The sequence below is a fragment of the Gymnoscopelus microlampas genome, assembly GCF_963454915.1.
Source record: "Gymnoscopelus microlampas genome assembly, chromosome: 1".
Lineage (NCBI taxonomy): Eukaryota > Metazoa > Chordata > Actinopteri > Myctophiformes > Myctophidae > Gymnoscopelus > Gymnoscopelus microlampas.
In genome coordinates, this window is record NC_139962.1 from 31934645 (window position 1) to 31959482 (window position 24838).

The 24838-nt window shown below is 43.7% G+C and overlaps 1 protein-coding gene across 1 annotated transcript in view; it reads left to right on the top strand.

Moving 5' to 3' along the window:
• unc13c (unc-13 homolog C (C. elegans)) overlaps nt 1-24838 on the top strand; it is a gene marked incomplete at its 5' end in the record, with an annotated part of 241227 nt that overhangs the window by 12092 nt on the left and 204297 nt on the right. Inside the window, 4 exons of the mRNA XM_084046368.1 lie at nt 8005-8027; nt 9525-9571; nt 13634-13712; nt 18260-18331. Of these exons, the coding sequence (XP_083902494.1) occupies nt 8005-8027; nt 9525-9571; nt 13634-13712; nt 18260-18331 (221 nt within the window). The remainder of the gene's footprint in view (nt 1-8004; nt 8028-9524; nt 9572-13633; nt 13713-18259; nt 18332-24838) is intronic.

Genomic DNA, 24838 nt, shown 5'->3' on the forward strand with positions numbered 1-24838 from the left:
GTTCAGAAGCTGTGTTCACGTTCACTCTTCTATTGGAAATAATAGACTCCAACCTGCTAAAAAGGCGCCCACCTACTTTGCGCAGATACTGGGAGGTAAACCGGAGATGGCATGTCTTTCTTTTTTTTTTGTCTTGGAGAGAACTAGCCTACAGTTCTGTGCAGTCTACTGGAAAAACACTAAGATGTTATTTGACTGGACACATGAAGTCTGAGATCCACATGGAAGCCATGCTATTATTAGACCCCCGTCTTGTTTTTCCAGCAAATCTAGTTTTTATAACAATATCGTTCTTGTTAAGCGTTTTTGCACTTGTACTGTAGGTGAAGTATGGTATTTATAAAAATACATTTTGGCTAAAGGAGTGGTGTGGCTTCCCCACTGAACATGTGATTTATGCGGCTCATGGGTTCACATACTACACAGGGGGTCTGCTCTTAATTCCGACATCGCTTTAGCGACCATTAGCTTAGTTTGAGGTTAGGGTAAGGGTTAGGGATAGGGATAGTTATAATGGGGCCAGTCGGACCAACAGGATGTTGGAATAATGGGCCGTCAGAATAATGACGGCACCCTGCACAGTCCACACACACAGTGTTTTTTTTACTTAAGTAAAAGTATCAATACTGCAATGTAGATATACTCTGTTACAAGTAAAAGTCCGGAATAAAAAATGTACTTGAGTAAAAGTACAAATGTATTGGTATCAAAATATACTTTAAGTACAAAAGTATAAAGTACTCATTAGTTTTCAAATGTATAAAATGTATACAAATCTAAGCTCACAATGTGTCGCATTGTGAGCTTGTAGATCGGCTATTTTCAAATGGCCGAAACAGATAGGGTTGAAGTGGTTAATGTATGTTTTGTAATAACTAGAAGCTCGCCCCCGCTCCGCGGGGGCTCGCGTCTAGCCCGCGGCCACGCCCACGTAGCGCCCGCGGCCACTTGGCAACTCATATAAGTGGCGTAGCGTCATGAGGGTCAGTGGGGCCGTGGCTCGGTCAGTGAAGACCCTGTAGTGCGGATGATATGTGGCATAGAGGGGCAGATTGCAAATCCCCAGAGGAAACATCCGTGGGCTACCATTGGTTCAGCGATGTGTGCGGTCGCCCTGCGGCCCCTCCTCCTCCACCAATGTGCAGTATTGAGAGCCCTGACGTCACAACAATTGGAGCGATGGGCACTGCACTGTGGTTGGTTAGGGTACACCTAGGGCCCAGGTAGAACCCAGTTAAAGCCTGCATGGGCAAACCCAGGTAGGACCCGCCTTGGTCCCACATAAACATGGGTAGTTGGGGCCCACCTAAGGGCCAGGTAGAAGCTACTTATAGCCTGCATGGGCATCGCAGTTGGGACTGAAGTGGATGCCGCTGACATTGCTGACATGGGGTCCATATGGTTTAGCCCACCTTGAAACCATATGGGAACTACGCTGGCATGCTGGCTGTAATGCAAACGCTGCATCATACCTGCAGTGTGTAGTTTGATGTTGTGTGTGTAGCAGATATACCTGCAGTGTGTAGATCAATGTCCATATGAAAGTCAATGCCCAGCAGTGTTTTTGTTCCCCAGCAGAGTTTCTAGTGTCTCTGTCTCTCTCTGGAAGAGGTTGCACATGAACTCTGCAGCCGCACTGAGGCGCTCCAACACAAACACTCTGACATTAAGCTGCTTCACACAACAAACATCAGCACGACACTGCTGTTTGTCCAAAAGACACAATATCTCCTCTCCCACCGACGTCATGTGTTCATTTATCGACAGCCGTACAGACTCCTTTTGACACATTTTACCTCGTTTATCCAGCTCTCACTGACTCATCGGGCTGTTATTTTGCTGCGATCAAGTCAACGATGTGAGAGATTAGCTATCGCAGACGGACGGACAGGGGGTGAAACAGTCTTGCGCCATGCCTTTCGGCCTGGCGGAGACAATAAAAAAAGGAAAGTAAAGGAAATGAGCATTTCTGCAACAAAAGTAGTCAACAAACTATACTATGAAAACATGGGCCACATTGTCAAAGAATGTAAGAAAGAGGCAGTCATGTAGAAAATAGCCGATCTACAAGCTTACAAAGCCTCTCAACGTGAGGCGTTTTGAGCTTGTAGATCGGCTATTTTCACAATATGTACTTGTGGAACGGAGTCAAACAGAATGGGGGGGTCCCCAGATCAAGTACGTTTATTTGGGGGGGGGGGGGGGGGGGGGGGGGGGGGGGGGCGGCGTGAAAGGGTTGATAAGCACTGCTGTAATTGGAGCAAAATTATCTGAAATTACTACATGACCATAATGCAGCCTAACATGCGTTGCACGGGGCGGTCCTGCCATTACGTTAGTTACTGTAGTTGCTGTGGACCTACATAGTTCTCCAGAAGACACACACAAACATATACCATCTACAATGGACTAACTGAGCAGCAATATTGACATTCACCACACGAACGTGCATTGTTGACAAAGTGATTGCACAGCCGCTGCAGGCATGACAACCACGTTAGCGTTAGCGACATGGCAGCTATCACAGCGCCCTGTCCGTCGTCGCTGGGACTAACTGTGATGGCTACAGCAGTAACAGCAAGCTGTCTGCGATGCCATTGTCTGGAGACTGCTCTTAGCGTGACACGACCAATGAGAGTGAGCGCTGTAGTTGTTGCTAAGATACGGTGGCGTCTCTGCCCCATAGCTTGTAGATCTCTCACGCATGATTGGCGTAGGCTGCGTTGCCAGGTCTGACTGTTTGTATAAGCGATTTTGGGCTTATTTGGGTGCACTTTTGGGCTCGTTTCCATAGACCACGGCAGCGCTTATTTCTTTCCCGTGACCGATGTGGCAAAGAAAGTGCAAAACGAACCATCCGGAAGTAAATTGCGAGATGAAATATATAGCACTTTTTGATTATTAGAGAAGGAGACACATGTGAAGGTTGAAAATGAAAGGTAGTAGATTATATAGTTTTTCATGAGGGATTTTTGTAGCAAGTTGTGAGAGAATTGGGCCACTCCTGTGGGCGGGGGGCTGATTAGAACCATTGGGGTTTGGGAAGTCTCTGCCCCATAGCTTGTAGATCTCTCACGCATGATTGGCGTAGGCTGCGTTGCCAGGTCTGACTGTTTGTATAAGCGATTTTGGGCTTATTTGGGTGCACTTTTGGGCTCGTTTCCATAGACCACGGCAGCGCTTATTTCTTTCCCGTGACCGATGTGGCAAAGAAAGTGCAAAACGAACCATCCGGAAGTAAATTGCGAGATGAAATATATAGCACTTTTTGATTATTAGAGAAGGAGACACATGTGAAGGTTGAAAATGAAAGGTAGTAGATTATATAGTTTTTCATGAGGGATTTTTGTAGCAAGTTGTGAGAGAATTGGGCCACTCCTGTGGGCGGGGGGCTGATTAGAACCATTGGGGTTTGGGAAGGAGACGCTCTCTGTTTGAGTGGAAAGATAATCAAAAACAAAAAAGTAACTACCGGTAGTAACTAAAGTTTTAAAATAATTGTAGTGGAGTAAAAGTATAATATTTGCCTCTGAGATGTAGTGTAGTAGAAGTAAATGTATTGAAAATGGGAAATACTCTGGTAAAGTACAAATAACTTTAAATTGTACTTAAGTACAGTACTTAAAGTTGATCTGTGCAAATTTCCAAAAAACGACTTTTAGCAGCCTCTGCTGGTCATTACCGTCACTGCAGGCCGTTTCTTTATTACTGCGTTACCCAGAATTCCATTCGTTTTCACCGGAAGACGGAAGTGTTTCAAAAAGCGTTCTTTTAATTGTTTTATACGATCTGTGGATCGTTTCTCTTAGCCAGTGGCGCTTTAGTTACCGTGAGCTGTGTTTTCTTTTTCTGTTTTTTTTTTCGTTCTTCAAATCATACAATCTCTTAAAATCAGCGTGAGTTTCCTTTTGTTATTAGCGCGGTAGTTCCTGGCCAAACGGAACCCGGTGCTTTTCCGCTTCCATTTTCCGGCCAGATGACGTCATTTTCGAGGGAAAGTCATGCTCGACAGCGTTCAATAGAAAATATATAAATAAAAGGCTTTCGGGGGTGAAATTCATGGAGTGGGTGTTGTGAAACATTTGCCACTCACAAAAGATATACAATTTAACTTTAGTTTTACTGAAAACGTTACCTAGTATTACTTTAAGTAAATCTACTTAGTTACTTTCCACCACTGCACACACAGTGCTTACAATGGATCACTAAAGATTGGACAGGGAGGTGACGTCAAAATTAGACTACCGTAATTTTCGCACTATAAGCCGCACCTGAATATAAGCCGCAGCAGCTAAATTGAATGATTTGTACATATATAAGCCGCACTGGACTATAAGCCGCGGGTGTAAAATCCCTAGATTTAGGAGGTCCCCTAGTGGCCGTTAGCTATAAAAATCCATAGATAAGCCGCACCGTTATATAAGCCGCAGGGTCGAAAAATGGGAAAAACGCCGCGGCTTATAGTCCGAAATTTACGGTATATATGTCTTGTTCCTCACCCAAAGTCTTACCACAACATCCATAGCTACATCTTCATCCCTGCATCTGGTAATGCACAGCTATTCTCGCCAAACACCACCATTTTCACCACTAACACAAAATAATAAAGATACTGTAATTTTTAGATTAGATTAAGAGTTGATTAGATTATTTGTGTCACATTACAGTATAACCTGCTTTGTTTGTGCAGGGATGCACAAAGATGAGTGTTATGTTCTATTCCTGGTACATGCCCAGAGGGGTTTCTCTTTTGTGTTGAAATCGAACTAAGTAAGCCGTCTGACATCAGCTTGCCTCAGCCACAATTGTTTAGTCACAGTCGAAAAAAATAGGCACAAGAGAAGAGGGTAGGCTAGATGTGGATGACGACAAACCCTTATGCATCGCTCCCTGTGTGGTGGGGAGATCTTCTAGTATGTGGGTTTATATCTGCACTGCTTGCTGTTGTTTTATTCAGCAGTGCAAGGTTCCACAGCGTTGCCATTTTAATAGCACTATATTCATACGACTCAATTCATTCTTTTGAGAGAGGATACCATTTTGCCGAGGATACCAAGTTGAAATTCAAAGTAATGTTTGGCAAATGCTTTCACAGTTGATGCCCCTAAACGTTTTCCTGGGCTGCTGAATTTTTCAGTTCAGGAGCAAGACTTGCAACTGGAGACTCCACAGGGGATCTTGGCCTGCTTATCCACAGGATCCACCAAACCAGGCAGTTTTAAAACCAGTGAATTGTTGTGATTTTTTTTACCGAAATGGAATGGCGTTGTTTTCTAAGCCACAAGCTGAATGTGTTTCTTAACTAATGCAACCTTGGCAAATCCATTTCCACGTTTGTCTCCCCACACCTGCAGAAGTTGTCTGACGTTGTGTCAGTGACAGTTAATTAGTTTGTTAGATTCTGTGGGAGCATACCGTTTCCTTTGTACATCAAGTACAAACCAATCAATGAGAAGTACAAAGATGTAATGTCTGTACTCTCTCCTTGCCATCACCATTTCTCATGCTGTGTGCTCTCATGTTCCTGTGCGGCGTTGTTCTCTATACTTTGGACGACTTGTTTTTGTTTTAGTTTTTCTTCTCTGCTGCACTCAAAAGAAAACTTTTATTTTTATTAATGGCCCAAAATGTACCTCTTTAAAATGACTTGTTTCCTCAATTCGTGATACCTTAGGCTTACATTGCTGCACTTATACCTGCCAAGACTTGCCTTGCCTTGTAAGACAGACCTCAGTGATTTCCAGCTGACTTGATAGTAGGGTTTCTAAATCGATATTAAGAATCAATAACCGACTTAATCTTGCTCATATGTACTGTAGGTTAATCGAATAATCGAGAACCAGGTTTAAAAATAAATGTATTTCTTACTTCGTTGCACAATGGTAATGTACAAACATAGTGAAAATAGCTGATATACAAGCTCACCTTGTAGATCAGCTATTTTCATTAACCGTAATAAGTTTGAAATAACCGTCCAGTCATATTGATTTGAAGTCGTATCACCTAGACCCACATCATATATTGATTGATACTTTGTAGTGATTTTGATATTGCAATTGTACACCCTCTCAGAGTTAAATCACGACTGAGGATTTTACGGTCTATGCGTCTGTGGGCTGGATGTGTGGGTAGTGGTACCTGGCTACACTATCAGCCATGTGCAGGATTTTCCGCTCCAGTGAGCCGGGGGTCAATGTGCTGGGTGACCATGCGTGTCACCACAGCCCAACCGCAGGATTTACTGCGGCGGCCGCTATCTCAACACACCGCCTCCCACGGCACAAGCCAAGTTTCTTCTACCAATCGATTACGTTTTTATTCCCGCAGATTTAATGCCCCACTCTGAAACGACCTTTATATCAGCACCTACTCTACTGTAGGCCTATCTCTCCTATCTCGCCCTGCGTGCTTTGCACCGGCGTAGCCGCGGGGCTACAGTCTACAGCTAGGTTGTACAGATGGCTCTATGTGGTTCCGGGTGTGCTCTTAAGTGGCTTAGCAGGAGACATCTGTGGGTGCCCTTCGCACCCACATATATCTCTGCTTCTTTTGTTTTTTAGGTTTTTTTTTTAAGTGTGGCTGTGAACACTGCACTGTGGTGGTTTGTGCAAACGTCTGCAAAAATGTTGTTTTCTGCAATAAAAAGTCAGCCTTTCACAGAAGTTGAGAATTGACAGCCTGTTTTGTTTTGTTCCCCTCTGTAATGTTGACATTTTACAATGCAGCATCAAACAATTAGTGCCAGGATCAGTCATATTTTAATATCCCAGGAGGCAGTGCATGTCTGTCAGTGTAGCAGTCAAAGAAAGAAACGGAAAGAAAGAAACTTCATCTGACTTGTCGCTGCAGGGTTTATGCCGGACTCCCAACATGCCTCAGTCTTTGTGTTGCAATTACTGCACTGTACCTATCCAACAGCAGACGCTGTGACACATTTTCCCACGCGGGACAGCCGTCTGATATATATATATATATATATATATATATATATACGTTTGTGAACAGCAGTTTTCAGCGGGCAGCACGTTCCGTCGCGATCAGGCCGGCATTTATCATCCACAGATCAATAGCTAGGTAATTACACCTGTGTGATGTGGCTTATTTAACACGCCTGTCCAGTTTGCCTCTTCAAAGGCAAAGCGATACTGTTGCGTAGAGTTGTAAGCTTACCTAATGCCCCATGTCTTCACGGTTATATGGCCGTCGAGTCATGTGCTGTTAGTGATCAATGGCGGTGCTTAGTATTCCTACCGTATTGATTCACACCTACTTTATGTATGCGACACAGATCTTCCTTTATTCCAGTCATTACTGAGGAATCTTTTCGTGGCCCTTATGCCTTGGGACACGTGTTGACAGTTTTCTTTGCATAATTTTGTTTGGCAAAACTAAATTGTGTCACTGCACTGTTACTGTACTTTGCTAGAGATTAGAGTCAAGTGTTTGACTTACACAGTAAAATCCTTGGGGTTAATTTAACACTTCCCCAGGTCCATTTGGTTCATTTGTACACTGTGTTAACCCAATCAGACCAGGACGCATCTGTGTCATTTTAGATGTCTTTGGCATTTTTTTTAAAGTTGTGAAAAAGTTGTGCAAATCTTTGAATGTATATGTTTCTTTTTAAACCGCATTTCTTTTACTCAAATCGTTGCTTCTGGGGTTCTACAAACCCTAACTCTTTTATTTTATTTAAATGTTTGTACTTATGATGTTATCATTGGTGCTCAAACTTTTTTCAGAAGCAAAGATTTGAGTTCAAAATGTATATATATTTAAAGATTTGCACACATTTTCACGATTTTAAAAATAGCAGATCTACAAGCACTCAATCGTGCCACGCTATGAGCTTGTAGATATGCTAATTTTTTAATAGCTAAATAAATCTTAAAATGACGCGTTCCCGGATTGAATGGATTAAATTAACACTGAGGATTTGACTATGTACTGCCTTCCTTCCTAACTGTCTCTCTCTCTTCCTCCCTCCTCTTCTTGTCTTTTCAGACAGCAGTGCTTTGGACTCTCAGGTTTCCAATAATTGTTTTAACATGAATCCCCCATGCTCATGTGATTTGCCTATAATCATTTGTGTGTGTGTGTACTTGTGCATCAGAGCATCTCGGTACGCGTGCGCCTGTGTTTGGATGTGCATGTGTGTATGTGTGCGTGTCCACTATTGTGTTGTGTGTGTAAAGTGTGTGTGTAAAGTGTGTGTGTGTGTGTGTGTGTGTGTGTGTGTGTGTGTGTGTCTGTGTGTGTGTGTGGCTGTAAGCGATGCACATTGTTTGTGCTTGTACATGTGTGTGTCCATTTGTGTAATGTGTATACAACAGTAAGTGGTCGTGATACAATAGGCGTGTGTATGTCGTGCACGCATGTGCTTGTGTCCGTGTTCACAGGATACAGTTCCACTGAAACCATTAAGGCAGTGGTTCTCAAACCAATTCATCTCAAAGACCCCCAAATTCGTATGCATTTGGCCATGGACCCCCATCTGAAAAGGTTTTGTGCCAGGGAACCCCAGAAGAGAAGATATGTGTTTTTTAATATTCAAAAATAGCAGATGTATAAGCTCTCAGTGAAACTGTGAGCTTGTATATGTGCTATTTCTGAACAGCCAAATTTAGCTGGGACCCCCCAAGGACCCCTTGGAGTCCCCGGACCCGACTTTAAGAACCACTGCGTTAAGCAATGCTGCACGTGTCTGTTAGCGAAACCTGCTGTCACTTTGAATAGTTTCTTCCCCTCTTTTCAGAAGATTATTATTGTGTTTTAACCACTTAACCAACCTATGTCATAGTTAGCCATCGGCATGCTATGAGCTTGCACATTGTCTATTTTTGATCAACTTGAAAAAAATATATATATATCTTTTTATGTTTAAAAAACGTTTTGGATAAAAAATAAATAAAAGAATAGGGCCACCAAAATGGTTAAGGTGCACCTTGGCCCGGACGGTTGGCGCAGCGGTCCGGGAACCTAGGCTCCAATATAGCCTGACAATGCATCGCGGGTTCGAGTCCCCTTCCCGACGATCTTTGCTGCATGTCTCTCCCCTGTTTCCTGTCTGTCTCTACTGAAAACTATAAATAAAGGCAAACCCCCCCCCCCCCCCCCCCCCAAAATATATATATTTTTTTGTTGTTTAAGTGGTTACGGTGCACCTGTTAACACGCCTTCTTCCCAGAGGAAGAGGGAGTGTTCAACAGGCCCAGCGTGATCCCCAGCACCGTGAAATTACAACCACATGGTGCAATGTGGTCTCTCTCCTCCCTCCTTCCATGTATCGTAGCACTCCTTTCCTCCCATCTATGGTTTATCTCGCTCGTACACTAAAAATAATTACCTCCTAGCCTTACTGTATCTCTCCTAAGTTTAGCTGTTTGCCCCCCCATACAGTACATTTCTATTCTGCTTGTCCTTTTGCCCTTTTGTGTTTGTACTTTAGCACTCTAGCACGTCGTGTTGTTGTACAGTACATGTACAGTATATGTCACCGTGCAACCTCTCTTTTCTCTTTGCAGCCTCCCAAAAGTCTGGATCCCAAAATACTTGGCATTTTGACAGGAGGGTGAGTGTTACTATTCAACCCCCCCCCCCCCCCCCCCCCCCGCACCTGTGCTATAGCAGAGATGCTACAGGCATTATGCTTCCCCAAGTATAATTGCTGGGTGTACTTTGGAGAATAATGTCCCATTTATACACGGTTGCCGTGCTGGTGTCGCACAGTGAAAATAGCCGATGTACAAGCTCACGCCGCGTCGTCGCAATGCCATGAGCTGTGAGTTTGTAGATTAGCTATTTTCCTGCACCCACAGCGGCGTGCACATGAGGGTTATGTAATTGTTCTCTTGTATAGCGGGGCGGCACGAGGAAGACGTGAATATTGTCTGTCGGGTGGAAACCTCATATGTCCAAGAACTGTTAGTTTTCAGGATTCAAATGCAAAAGTAGCAGATCTTCGCGTCGCGTTTCGAGGCTTGTAGATCTGCTACTTTTTATGCGTTTGTCTGAACGCTGTGGTATGATCAAGTAGGGCGTTAATTTAAGAAAAAAAATAAACATGGAGATAAGAGGTTTCTGCCCGACAGCAACGATATACTGGAAGCTATACAATAAATATGTGAGTTTATAACCATGGATTATCACTTTGGAATAAAGCCTCAAAGGTAAAATGTAAAGTAAAAAAAAAGAAAAAAGAAAAGATTAAAACAGCAATCAAAATGCAAACTTGCCTAAAAATGTATGTACATTAGATTAAGGGGGAGATCACCTGTGAAACTCCCAGAGTATAATCCTCCTCTGCAGTTCTTCCCTTCCCAACCCAAGCCGCGGCTCCAGCCTGTCTGCATCACGCTGTGTGGGTTCCCTGGGTGAGGCGAAGGGCAGTCCCTGCTTGGCAAGGATGGGAAGGTTCTAGATCCCTATCTCCGGGGTCGTTCCGCCGGTGTAGCAGGGGGGGGGGGGACAAGCTGCCAGGTGGTCCGCGGTGGACCTGCTATATCTTGCATGCAGGGTGTTAGCAAGCCTCTGATTTTCTGTGATGTCACATCGAGGTCGTTAGAGGGAGCTGAGTGACAGCTAAGGTGATGCCACCCTCCTCCTCCTCCTCCTCCTCCGGAGGGAACGGAGCATCACGTTCATCGCTCTCCGGGGAGACGGAGAGGACTGAAATGATGGGGAGGGAGGGAGGGAGGGAGAGAAGAGAGAGATAAACTGGAGCCTTTAATTCCCGGCCCGCAGGTGGGTGAAAGAGTGAGGGCTGAAATTGAGGAAGGAAGGAGAAAGGGTTTTTGAGTCTTTTCAATCTTTTGCTCGCAAAGTGGCAATTTTCTTGCTATAATGACACTCCACAACAATGAATACAATTCACATGCACTCATCATGTAAGCATCACAGGTGATTGTCCCAAAGGAAATTAGCTGTGGACACTTCATGTGTGTCACATGAGTATGCTGTAAAAAAAAATACAAAATACAAAATGACATACAGCACATACACAGAATGTCAGCATTCCACATGGACACACATTTAGGACTTTGATGGACATGGGGGGGGTGGGCAACGGAGTTCTTAAAGCAGTCGAGCTGCACTGGGGGACTCTGAAGCATCCGCCCGAGGGAAGGAGTTGGTACTGGTTTGGAGGACATGGTGTGGGGTCTGAAATAATCTCCTGAGCCTGTCTGATGATAGTTTCATCGCAGACAGCCCGGAGTGTGGGATGCTGCCCGACTCCCATGGTTTTTCATGGCTCTTTGTGTTAGCCTAGTACTGTAATCCGGGCTTTCAGCTGTACACCGAGGTTGCCAAACCCAGCTGAGATACCACACTGCATGATGCTCTCAACTACGGCGCGGTAGAAGAGGAGCAACACTTTCTGTTTGAAAGCAAACTCTCCCAGCCTACGTAGGAGGAAGTGTAGCCGCTGTTGGACCCTATTAGTGCAGACATTTTGTACCTGAACTCTCCATGTCAGGTTGTCTTCAATGTTAAGCATATATATGCCCAGGTGTCTGTAATGGCTTTCTTCGACTACGATGGGTACTTAGAAAGTTCTGCGATATGTTTTTGGTTTGTGTGTTTACTTTTTCATTAACCACCCCTGAAGGGGGAGGTATGTCATTAAAAAACCCTAATAATACTTAATGCAATGCACAACGCAATAATACACAACACAACGTAATGCGTTGTGAGCTTGTAGGTCGGCCATTTTTTTGCTATTTTTGAAAAATGTTGAATGCATAGGTTCTGGGTTACCTCCTGAGCAGGTAGTGAGTTCTTTCGGACTTTATTTGCAACTGAGCTCTAGCGTATGAAAGCCATTCGAGAACCTGTGAAATACTTCACACGACCAAGGGCACGGTTCTTGAAGTGGAAAAGACCCATAAGAGTCAACCTGGGCTAGTGTATGTTCAGGTTAACCAGGATATAACCACTGGTGACTGATCTCGGAAAGGATTAGGGGTCAAATACTATCTTCTCCGTTTTGAGGATGAGGATGTGTTTGTCTCACCACTGGACACAGTTGTGGATCTCATTTGTTTGTCTGCAGTTTTGTGTACTGGGTCTGATGTGTCATGAGACCCAATTACGTATCATGTAATCATTGTTATGTGCATTCTTTAGCAGTGGTGGAAGAAGTCCTCAGATATTTTACTTAAGTAAAAGTAGCAATACCACAATATAAAAATACTCTGTTACAAGTAAAAGACCTGGGTTCAAAATGTTACTTGAGTAAATTACAAAAGTATTGGCATCAAAATATACTTAAGGTACCAAAAGTATTACTAAAGTACTACAATTTTAGAAAATAGCACCTAAGCTCACAACGCGTCACATCACGACGCGTTGTGAGCTTGTAGGTATAAAATAGGGCTAAAGTGGTTCATGTATGTTTTATAATATAACTTATATCTGCAAAGTAACTAGTAACTAGTAACTACGTTTTCAAATAATTGTAGTGGAGTAAAAGTACAATATTTGCCTCTGAGATGTAGTGGAGAAGGAGTGAAACTATTGAAAATGGGAAATACCCCAGTACAATAAAAATACCTCAAAATTGTATGTAAGTACAGTACTTGAGTAAATGTACTTACTTACTTACACCACTGTTCTTTGGTGTGTAGTCAGGGGTTCAGACAAGTTCCTGTTAACCCTGCTGGGTACGGTACGGGTGATGATGACTGAGCGAGATACCACCCGATAGTGAAAGGATTGACATTCATCCCCTGTAGTGTCTTCAAGAGAACATGTTGAACCGAAATCCAGGTCTAGCATACAGTAGTCCCTATTCTCCAGTTGTTTAGTCACTAGCTGTTTTTCTGTCAAGGTTGTTGGTTACTGTTGGTTGCATCACCAGTGCCACTCTGGAGTGTGTGTATACGTGAGCTGGTAGGTACAGGATCTAGAAATAGAGATGGGGAACGGGGTGCTCTATGGAAAGTGAGAGAAAGACCAATTCCAATACTTTTACTTTACTCCACTACATCTCAGAGGCAAATATTGTACTTTTAGTCCACTACAATTATTTGAAAACTTTAGTCACTAGTTACTTTGTAGATTTTGATTATTATTACAAAGCATACATTAACCACTACAGCCCTATATAGATTTCGGCCATTTGAAAATAGCAGATCTACAAGCTCACAATGTGTCGCATTGTGAGCTTGTAGACCTGCTATTTTCAAAAGATTTTGACACATTTGGGTTAGGGTTAGGGTTAGGGCTAAAACTTGTAATGGGACATTCTGCATAATGAGTACTTTAAGTACATTTTGATGCCCAATACTTTTATACTTTTACTCAAGTACATTTTGAATTCCGTACTTTTACTTGTAACAGAGTATTTCTACATTGCAGTATTGATACTCGTACTTAAGTAAAACTATTTGAGTACTTTTTCCACTACTGGAAGACAGATCACCGGGTGCCCCACTAGTGTAGGTCGTCCGGCCCCGCACGGAAAAAAGGGAAGAGGAGAAAGGGGCCGGTGGGCAGACAGGTTGTGGAAGAGGTGTGATCCACGATGTTTACTGCCAGTGTAAATCAAGGCTCCCTTTCAGCGTAGTAATGTCTCCCCCAGCGCGGCATTATTATGATATTAATACACCCTAAATCTGTCTGCTCCCCACAGGTCTGGCAGCATTCTTTATGGTATTGACAGCATGCCAGATTTACGCCGCAAGAGGACAGTGCCTATTGTCCGAGACCTGGTGAGTTATCTACTGCAACAAGGTTATGCGTGATTTATGTCAAATCCATCCGAGTGGCGCCCCGCACCGGCCACCGTCGCCATGTGGAATGCTGCTGTGTGCGTACAAGGTAGCCCCCCAGTCCATACATGGGCAACTGGCGGCCCGGGGGCCACATGCGGCCCCCACCTTCACTTAATGCGGCACGCAGGTTAATATCAGAATACTGATTTATTGTTGATTTCAGCTGTTACAATTCCAAACATGCAAACATGACCCGCTTTAATTACTTCAGTCTATATTATATTTAAGTCCATAAAGTTAGCATAAGTATAACTAAATGCATTTGAAATTAAATACAAATTTTGCTTTTCAGGATTCTAATTCAAAAAGGCAAAAGACATTTCAAGATTCCAATTCAAAAGTAGTAAAAAATAGCAGATACTCAAGCTCAAAACGTGTCGCACTGCGACGCGTTTTGAGCTTGTAGATCTGCTACTTTTGTGTGACTTAGAATGACCTGACAGTATGTACAATGTGGCCCTCTGGAGTGAGTGTGGTAATATAGTGGCCCTCTCCATCATTAAAGTTGCCCACCCCTGCCCCAGTCCCATTTTGATGCAATAATGGCAGTAATTATTTCATTAGACGCGACACTTTTCGCACAGCACTGTGACAAAACAAAGCCAAGGGAACAAAGAGCGGGTTATTAAAACGATAATGAGCTACAGCCAGGGGGACGTGTAATCTCAAATGCAAATGTCTTCATAAAGTGTCAGAAGTATTTCCCGAAACGATCGGCATGGAGGAGACAGAAAAAAAGAAAACAAAAAATCCACTCATTATACAACTAGATGTGATGGAGATTAATGGCTATAACGTTGACTTGGACCAAACGGCGAGTCGAGACGCCCGTTAATGAAACGCTTTAGGGAGAGCGTTTAGGTTGCACTGTGTGGCGCTGATGTTTGTTTGTATTGCAACATAATGTGTCATAATGTATTCCTCACAGAGAATGACAACGTCCCACTGTAGCAAACTGTACCAGCCACGTCCAAGCGCAGTAGCGCACGGCACGCTCACACACACACACGCACGCACGCACACACACACACACACACACACACACACACACACACAGTCCTCATTCCCACGGAGTGCTGACAAACCTAGCCTGTCCGATGCCATTATTCTTGGTGTCTGTTTATAACCATTCTATACCTGTTTGTCTGGTATTGTATGTCAGTCTTGTCAGTGTTTGTTTGTGTTCGTCATGTAGAATGAAAGTAAGACTGAAGTAGTAGCCTCTTGACAGCCTGTTTAAGTGAACAAATCTAGAATAGACTTCCTGTCCATAGAACCTAAAGGAAACTGTTAAGGTTTAGATGTGAGACTTTGACTAAGTCCATTTTCGCGGTGAATGACGAAGCACCTTGATTTAGCATTAAATGTAGTTTGCTGATGAATGTTTAATCTGACAGTGAACAACATGAGTTGATGCTGCTATTTGTCTATATCTCTCATGAAATTAATAACCAACAATGTCTTGGTAAGTATGGGTTGTCGTTTTGTTCTTTTTTAATTATGATTTAATTATTTTTTAATTTGCGTGTATATTTGCCATTCTTACATAGACCCATAACAGCTATGGGTGATATTTTTCAGTGAGTTGTCAGATTTCAGCCTCACTGATGCTTGACTTTATTTAACCACTTAAACCCTATATGTACTTCAGTGGCCCGGGGTTCACCAGGGCTCTATACTTGGTCCCCCTCCTTTTTTCCTGTGGCAAATTTCTTAGCCGAAAATAGCTGATCTACAAACTCACAATGCTTCGCGTGGTGACTCGTTGGGAGCTTGTCGGTCTGATATTTTTGCAGAATGTTCACCCATTTTCATAATGTGTGTCTATTTTGACATGCCCAGAATAGGGACGCTAGGGTTCATGTGGTTAAATATATTTTATTGGTGCCTCTGTTCGGCTGGTGCTAAACATTCAAATGAATGTGAAATGTTGACAACTCAACCCAAAAATATATCTATGAGGACTTCATTGACTTGTGATTTAACTGTGTGAGGCTTTTAAATCGTGTAAAAGTGACACCGAGCAAGCCTTTTACACCTTGGATGAAGTCAGTAGTCGATCGATCTAATTGGTCCTTTTTTCTCATGCCTCTCTTTGTCAATGTCCCCCATTTGCTGTGCGATTGCTTCAAGGCAGCAGCAGCCGTTCTGACTGGTTCGGGACGAGAGAGTTCCTATCGTTTTATAAGGCGGGGTGAAAAAAAAAAAGAACCCTGTGCAAACAAAAGCAACAAACCCAATACCTGTTGAAATTGATTCCAAAAAAGCACTTCTGGACACAGGGACATAACTGTATTGCCTGCAGCAATGTCAGCGGTGCTACTGCATGTAAATGAACTTGAACACCAACACTCACAGATCATGTAGAGGTCACGTGCCCTCCTACATTGCTCCATGGCCCTCCTCCATGGATCTTTACCATTAAAAAAAAATGAGAGGGTCGTGCTAAAAGACCGATCCTATATCGTCAGCTGTCCATGTCTGCATTTTCTCCGTTTACATAACCGCCACTAGAATGGGATAAGTGTCTATCTATTTCCCTCTCTATATCTCTGGTCACCCAGGCTCAATGGAGAAGAACATAGTGGCTACAGTAGAGTGTGTGTGTGTGTGTGTGTGTGTGTGTGTGTGTGTGTGTGTGTGTGTGTGTGTGCGTGTGCGTGCGTGCGTTGTTGTCTGTGTGCACCTTGTGGGAGTCTGTCAATATACACGTGTGTCTGTGTGTGTGCGTCTGTGTTATATGTGTGTGAGTCACAGTGTCCTGATTGTGAGTCGGCTGGCTTCACCCCATACATGAGTGTGCGTTGTCTCGCGTTAGGCCCCTATAACTGCGTCACACACGTATCTTGTGCAGGGCAGACGGCAGAATGTAGTGCGTCAAACCAAAAAGACATGGGACCAAATATAAATGGCCCAAGCATGACTGCAAATTAGCAACACTTTGATGCATGAATGGGTCATGACTTATATAAGGACTGTATAATGTCTCCCAAGCGAGCAGCAACCTGTCTAGTGCTTTCTGATGCGCCAACGCAGCAGTCCTGCATGGCAGTTGAGACACCTATGCACTCAGTATGGATAAATAATTTGTCACTCTACTGTTTTACTGCTCTCAAGCCGTCCCCCCGTCCCCCCAAAGTCAATCCCTAACGCCATCTCTTGTTTCCCTCATCCTCTTTTCCACGGCTTTCTGGATATCACAGGCCTTGGTAAGTTCTCTCTCTCTCCCTCTCTCTCTCTCTCTCTCTCTCTCTCTCTCTCTCTCTCTCTCTCTCAATCTCTCTCTCTCTCTCTCTCTCTCTCTCTCTCTCTCTCTCTCTCTCTCTCTTTGTATAAGTCTCTGCATGGTTTCATTAGTAAAGAAAAACAGAAGGGGGAAGGGGGGACATTTTCTTAAGCCCTATATTCTTATTCATATGACACATAGCAAAAACTACTATATCTACAAGCTCAAGATGTGTTGCAATCGATACATTGTAAGCTAGATCTACCATTTCTTCTATTCTTTTATTAAAAATAAATAAAGAGAAAGGGTTTTTTTGTTTGTTGTTTTTAAAAGGAGATCTCTGATGGTGAAATCAAAGAAGAGGACCCGCACACTGTCAGGACAGACAACATGTGCTGTCCTGATGAAGGTCTAACAACCGAAACGTCAAAATAAAGAGCTACATTGTTTTGCAAGTTTGTGACAGTGTGCGGGTCCTCTTCTTTGATTTCACCATCAGAGATCTCCTTTTGAATGATGCATGTTTTGACTTACGCACCTGTCACCACCCTTTGAGCCGTGCATCGGCCTTCTTCACAAATGTTTGTTGTTTTTAAAAATGTTGACGTTTGCCCAAATAGGGATGCCAGGGTTAATGTTTTTATTACATTGTTCTTATTACATTGTGATATTATCAATCATAACAAACATATCAGACAGTGCCACCCTACCTTTAGCCCCCCCATGCCTCTCTCTCCCTCTATCTCTCTCCCCTTTAATGTTCTGACTGCAGGTCTCTGCCCCCGTGGAGCTGTAAACAGCATCCACAGATCTAACGTAGATATGTCTTATCCCACCATCTCACCCCATAGGATCAAATAGTCCACATAAACAAGCTGACGCCTGAGCTAATCAGCATGAGGGCCACAGCGCAGAACTTGAAATACAAGTGTCGCTTTCATTGCGTATCACTCCGGATGCATTTTGTGCTCTGTTCATAGTGCCAATACTTTTATTTATTTATATATTGTTTCTTCCCCTCCCACTAAATAATTCACGGTGCTTTTACAGGCTGTTAAATTCTATCTGTCTTGCATCGTCTCTTGCAGGAGTCTTACAATATGTGTGTAAATTCATTTAGTAGTGCTGATGGGCATAATGATGTGGGTGGATTTAATCTGTTGACATTTTCTTTCTCTTCTCTCTCTCTCTCTCTCTCTCTCTTTATGTATCTCTTCTCTCTCTCTCTCTCTCTCTCTCTCTCTTGCTGCTCACACAGACCCTCACTGCTCGAAAGGCAGGCATCTCGTTCGCTCTGGTGAACCGCTCCACCCTGAATAACGAAGACCTGGTGAGTACACCTACAGTATACTACGCTGTCCGGTGCCCTGACTATCTGCCTCTGTTGTTGTACACAATCACACTGAGGACCGAGCTGCTGTAATGGAGGCCAAGGCCCCGGCGGAGGCGGAACTGATGGGGGTGGGATGGATGCTACTGCATGGGGAGGCACTGAAGGAGACGCTAATTCAATGTTCTCTGTCTCTTCGGGGAGGGAGTCTTGGCAAGACTGTGAGACAGGGGGGCGGGGGGCTTGGCAGGAGGGAAGTGGATGTTTGCCTGGGGTGGGGGTGGGTGGGTGGAAGGATGCATGGATGGATGGATGGAGGATGTCTGGATGGATGGATGGATGGATGGATGGGCATAGCTGGACATAGCTAATAAGCAGAGCAGAGGTTGTGTCAGGACATAGACTGTATTGCTCTGGGGTGGGAGGGAGGGGGGAGGGGGGGTTGCGGGGGCTTTGGAACGCTGACAGACTGTCAGAGCTCCAAACTCGGTTTGCTTGCAATAGTGTACTTGATGGATGCCCTGCGATCGGATCACTGCCAGGAGCGCAGGCCCTCCTCGGGATGAAAATTGGATGCATTGCATTAGTCACCGGCCTTATTTCTTTAAATGGGGCCTGTGTGCCGTCACTATCCAATGAGACCTCCGCAAACCCCACCCCAAGTGTAACCGTCACAGCTTTTATTTATTCATTCATTTGTTAATTTGTTCTTGCTTCCTGTGTGTGTGTGCAGTTTCATAGTTATGTGTGTGTGGGCGTTGATGCTGTGAATGCACAGATCAGTTTCTGAGGTCAGCTAGTCGCTCTCTGCACTGTGCTCCTTCTGTCACATGGGTTCAGAGTACGCAGGATAGAAGGAACTGAAATTAAAAAGATGGCTCTTTAAACAGCCATGCGTTCAGAAGAGAACATGGTTATTCAGTAGTGATCACGATGTTTCTGTTGTGAACACTGTGTTTCTGTATTGAACACGGACACGTATGTACATAAGACAGTGCTTCAAGCAGTGCCTTTGTCGTGCTTCAGCAGTGAACATGGTGCTTTAGAGCAGTGGTTCTCAAACTTTTTCAAGACGAGGACCCCCACTTTAGTCTGTATTTGGCCGTGGACCCTCATCTGAAAACGTTTTGTGCCAACAGGGACCCCCAGAAGCAAAGATATGTGTTAAAAGAAATTCGCTTTTTAAAATGAATAATGAGCTTGTATATCTGCTATTTTTGAAGAGCCAAAGGTTAAAGTGGTTAAGAGGTGACCCCCTGGTAGCCCCCCCCCCCAAGGACCCCTGGGGGGGGGGGTTGAGAACCAATGCTTCAGAGAAGGCAGAGCCATAGGGAAAAGGATCTCAATCAATGGTGAAAGTATCTATCTTTCTTCCTGTACTGTACTGACCTCTAAAGCTCTCTCTCTCTCTCTCTCTCTCTCTCTGTCTCTCTGTCTCTCTGTCTCTCTCTCTCTCTCTCTCTCTCTCTCTGCATTAATTGATTGCGATCCATTCCTGCCTCTGGGTTGGGGAAGTGTTATGATTTGCAAAGCAGCCAGTGCCATGCCATTTCTCAGAGAAACTGAACAAGCGGACATCAACTCAGCCTCAGACCAGAGCAGCCTGGCGAAGCTTGCAGTTTACGACTGCGTCAACAATGCACAGTGTACATCATGCACTAAATCACCGATCCCCACACCCCCCAGTTCTTTCTGTTCTCACAGACCGCTGGCCCAGTTTGTGTGTACGCACACGGACGTGTTTACATGTCCGTATGCTTTATTCTGTTTTACACACATGACTTGGCCGTTCCGCGCGCCACGGATCCCACAGCATTCCGTGTGCCATTGAGGCAGTGGTGTAAAGTATTAACTACATTTACATTACATTACATTTACTCAAGTACTGTACTTAAGTACAATTTTGAGGTATTTGACCTTTACTTGAGTATTTCCAATTTCCAATACTTTTACTTCTACTCCACTACATCTCAGAGGCAAATATTACACTTTTACTACACTACAATTATTTGAAAATGTAGTTACTAGTTACTTTTTTGTTTTTGATTATTGTTACAAAACATGTATGAACCACTTCAGCCCTATGTATATATTTCGGCCATTTGAAAATAGCCGATCTACAAGCTCAGAATGTGTTGCGATGCGATGCATTGTGAGCTTGTAGATCTGCTATTTTCAAAAGATCTGTATACATTTTTAACTTGTGTAATGGCACATTCTGCATAATGAGTACATTCTACTTTTGGCACTTTTAAGTACATTTTGATAGCAATACTTTTGTACTTTTACTCAAGTAAATTTTCAATTCCGGACTTTAATTGTAACAGAGTATTTCTTCATTGCAGTATTGATACTTTTACTTAAGTAAAACATTTGAGTACTTTTTTCCACCACTGCATCGAGGCAAAAAAATAGAGACAGGCCTCTCTCTCTCTGGTTGTGAACTGACGGCCGCGGGCCTCATTGAAGGGGACGGTTTGGACTTTAGGGTTTGATGTCGTAACTCCTCCCGATGGGGGGAGACTGACGAGGCGATGAGCGAGAGTGGTTGATTGGTGGTCGGGGCGGAGCCGAGCAAAAGCTGCAGATTGCGCGGCCGTGGTTAAGTAGGGCGAGCAGATGTCAGAGTTTTATACCCGCATTACGTCCAGGAGAGCGCATCCCTGTAAGGACTGCGAGGGAGCTCAAAAAAATCCACCATATGCTGTTCAGGAGAGGAGAAGGAAGCGGGTGGGGGTGGGCTGGGCATCACAGAGAGAGAGAGAGGGACATCAAGCCCACTGTGTGTCACTAACGGCACTGACCTGGCAGGCATGTCCAGTAGAATGACCTCTGCTCCCCATGGGCAGATGTTGAGACCAACTAATCCCCCCCATCCGTCCTCTCCTTTTTCTCTCATCCTCTCGCCATCTGATCTCTCTCCAAGGCCTTCTCTCGCCTTCTGTCTTGCCGTTTCTATCAGCTTCATCTCTCTCTCTCTCTCGCTCTCGCTCTCGCTCTCATCAATTCAGGTCAGTTTCAACAGACAGAGAGAGTAAAGTGATGAACCGAACAAAAGTGTGGCATTTTCATAGTGTTCATAGTAACAATTGTGAACACTGTCTGTCTCTCTGTCTGTCTGTTTCTCTCTCGCTCTCTCTCTCTTTGTTTTTTAGAGCAGAAACAAATGGGGTGTGTGTGTGTGTGTGTGTGTGTGTGTGTGTGTGTGTGTGTGTGTGTGTGTGTGTGTGTGTGTGTGTGTGTGTGTGTGTGTGTGTGTGTGTGTGTGTGTGTGTGTGTGTGTGTGTGTGTGTGTGTGTGTGTGTGTGTGTGTGTGTGTGTGTGTGTGTGTGTGTGTGTGAGTGTGTGTGTGTGTGTGTGTGTGTGTTTGTGTTCACACATCTGAACAACAGAGGCTTTTAGCTGGGACTGTCCACATAGACCTGGTGAGGGATGTGAGAGGGCCAGGTCCTCTGTCCTCTCAGTTGGACAAATGGAGGGACGGGAGGCTAAGAGAAATGTGGAGGACTATGTCTTGCCAAAAGCAATATTTGCTATATTGCAATTTGCAATAAATCCTTACTTTTTTGTAAGCTGCTTGGAACGGGGATGGGCAGTACCACACCCAGATTCTAGACCATATCCATGACTCATGCTGATAGCTAATATCGTCGACTAATTCACCAAATGTTGCCAGTCTACAAGCTCACAAGGTGTCGAGTATTGATCTGCTGTTTGCCAAGTAGAACGTGGTTAAACTCCAGAGGGTGCCTTTGTACCATTGCCCAAATATGTTGACACGTGCCGTTGTCCTGAGAGGCAGATCTCAACCAGTTTGCAGAACCAAGCTTATAGAAAACACAAATACCCTCTGATCCATTCAAGGAGCGTATTGATTTCCCAGTGGGGTTGAAGATGCCGTTAGATGGAGAATGATATGAGAGGTGAAGAGCACCAGAGGTGGATGAGGAAGGTTGGTCATGACAGTGAATCAGCAGGCAGAGAAACGGAGAACGGCTGCTGAAAGCAGAGAGGGAGTTCAGAGCCTATAGCTGGATCAAACATGCCCAGTGCTCAAGGCCACCAGGGGCTAACCACCGGTGGTGGAAAAAAGTACTAACATGTTTTACTTAAGTAAAAGTATCAATAGTGCAATGTAGAAATACTCAAGTAAAAGTCAGAAATTCTAAATTTACTTGAGTAAAAGTACAAAAGTATTGGTATCAAAATGTACTTAAAATGCCAAAAGTAGAAAGTACTGCAGAATGTCCCATTTCACAAGTTCAAAATGTATAAAAAAAACTTTTGAAAATAGCCGATCTACAGTATATGACAAAATATATGTAGGGCTGAAGTGGTTAATATATGTTTTGTGATAATAATCTAAATTTAATAATCTCAAATAATTGCAGTGGAGTGAAAGTACAATGTTTGCCTCTGAGATGTATTGGAGTAGAAGTAAAAGTATTGAAAATGGGAAATACTCCGGTAAAGTAAAGAAAAAATCCTCAAAAGTGTACTTAAGTACAGTGCTTGAGTAAATGTACTTAGTTACTTTCCACCACTGCTCACCGCAGGCTAACCCCATGTTACTGACACATGAAGCACTACACTTCATTCACATGCTTACCACACACTGTGTGACGTGTATTATTGTAGCGGGGCGGCCATAGCTGAGTGGTTAGTGAGGCCACCTGGGGAGAGAGAACTCAGACAGAATGACAGAGAGGTCCATTGTATACCATTTATTATTACCAGTACTATTGTTCATTTCTAAGTCTGCAGGCCAAGGACCCCTTAGCTGAGAGAGAGAGAGAGAGATGAAGCAGGGACACCCCCCCCCGACCTACATATTGGATTTATGTTAAATGTGTGTTTTCAGACATTTAACCACTTAAACCCTCGATACTTTGTAAACTTGAACGTTGGCTCGGTACTTGGTCTTCTCTTTTTTTCCTTGTACAAACCTCTTCACTGAAAATAGCTGATCAGCAAGCTCACAACGCGTCGCAGAAAATGTCGGCTATTTTCGGCTAATATTCCCCCCAGAATAGGGATGTAAGGGTTCAAGTGGTTAATGTAAAGATAAAAAATAGATAAAGTCCCTATCACACAAAGATTTGGCGACCCCCCCACCACCTGCAGTATCTCTGAGGATCCCCTAGGGGTCCCGGACCCCCTGTTGAAAACCTCTGTCCTATTCATAAGTGTTTATCTCCACACACACACACACACACACACACACACACACACACACACACACACACACACACACACACACACACACACACACACACACACACACACACACACCAGTGGATAACATGACCACTCTTCCGCTGGCTGACGACGTGCACGCCCGGTGGTGTTGCAGCAGCAGCAGCTGTGTGGTGAGGCTAAAGCATGCTGCTCAGTGGTGTGTGCAGAAGAATGCACTGAAACACAATACAGCCTTCATTCTCTGTATTGTATAAACTTTAATTCGCTGAGAAACAGCTTCATAATGTCCAGTCAGATATACTTTATCCACAAAATGCCAAAGAAAATGGTAGCTCACAATGTAGCTTATATAATGCATTGATTCACAATGCATTGCGAATATTTATTTGATATGCCGTTTCCGCTATTAAATACGTTAAAATAAGACAATTAAAAACTTTAACATTTTGTACAATCGGCCACAATGATAATAGATCAAACGTATATAGTGCTTGTCATAGTACCCAAAGTCACTTTACAAAACAAATCAAAATAAACAACTTTATTGGGAGAGAAATAGTTAAAAGTCTGAGAACTGAGCAAAGAGAAAAACATTACGCTAAGACTAAAAGGGAGAAAGGGAGATTTGAAGTTAGTTAGGCGGGGAAAGCAAGTCTGAAAAGGTGGGTTTTGAGGGAGGCTTTGAACACGGCAAGGGTGGGGGCAATACAAATCATTTATTTTCTGCCCTAAACTGATTGCATTCAGTAAACACTCTTTGTTTTGTATACTGATGTTGATCATTATTGCTTGTTTTCCCACAAACGGAACAGAATCAATCAGCGGTATCAATCCGGTCGCGGTGGAGAAAACAGAGATGCATAGAACAGGGATATTTTGGACGTTTAACAGCTCTCAGAAACCTGGTTTGCCTCCTTAAGCCCATGCTTATGGGCTCAGCAGTGGCTATTATACGGTGAAAAGAACAAGTTTAGCAACATTCACATGATTGTTTTTGGTCTGTTTAGTGAGGGAGACAGTGATTGAGAAAGCTCAATTAAAAAGTAATTGCACCCCAGTTAGCTCGTAGCTCATTTCACGTCTGTCGTCCCTGGGCAGGTAGTCAAAGAAAACAAACGCATAACAGCAAGTGCACTACAGAATACAACAACACACTACATAACAGTCCGTCAGTGTGAGATAATAGAATCAATTATGACAAATACAGTCAAAACAAGGCATTCATTGGCGGTGACATACAGTATTTGTGCTGAATTTAGCCAAAGCTTGAGGCTGGTTTTAATCACTGCAAAGAGTTTAGAATACAGC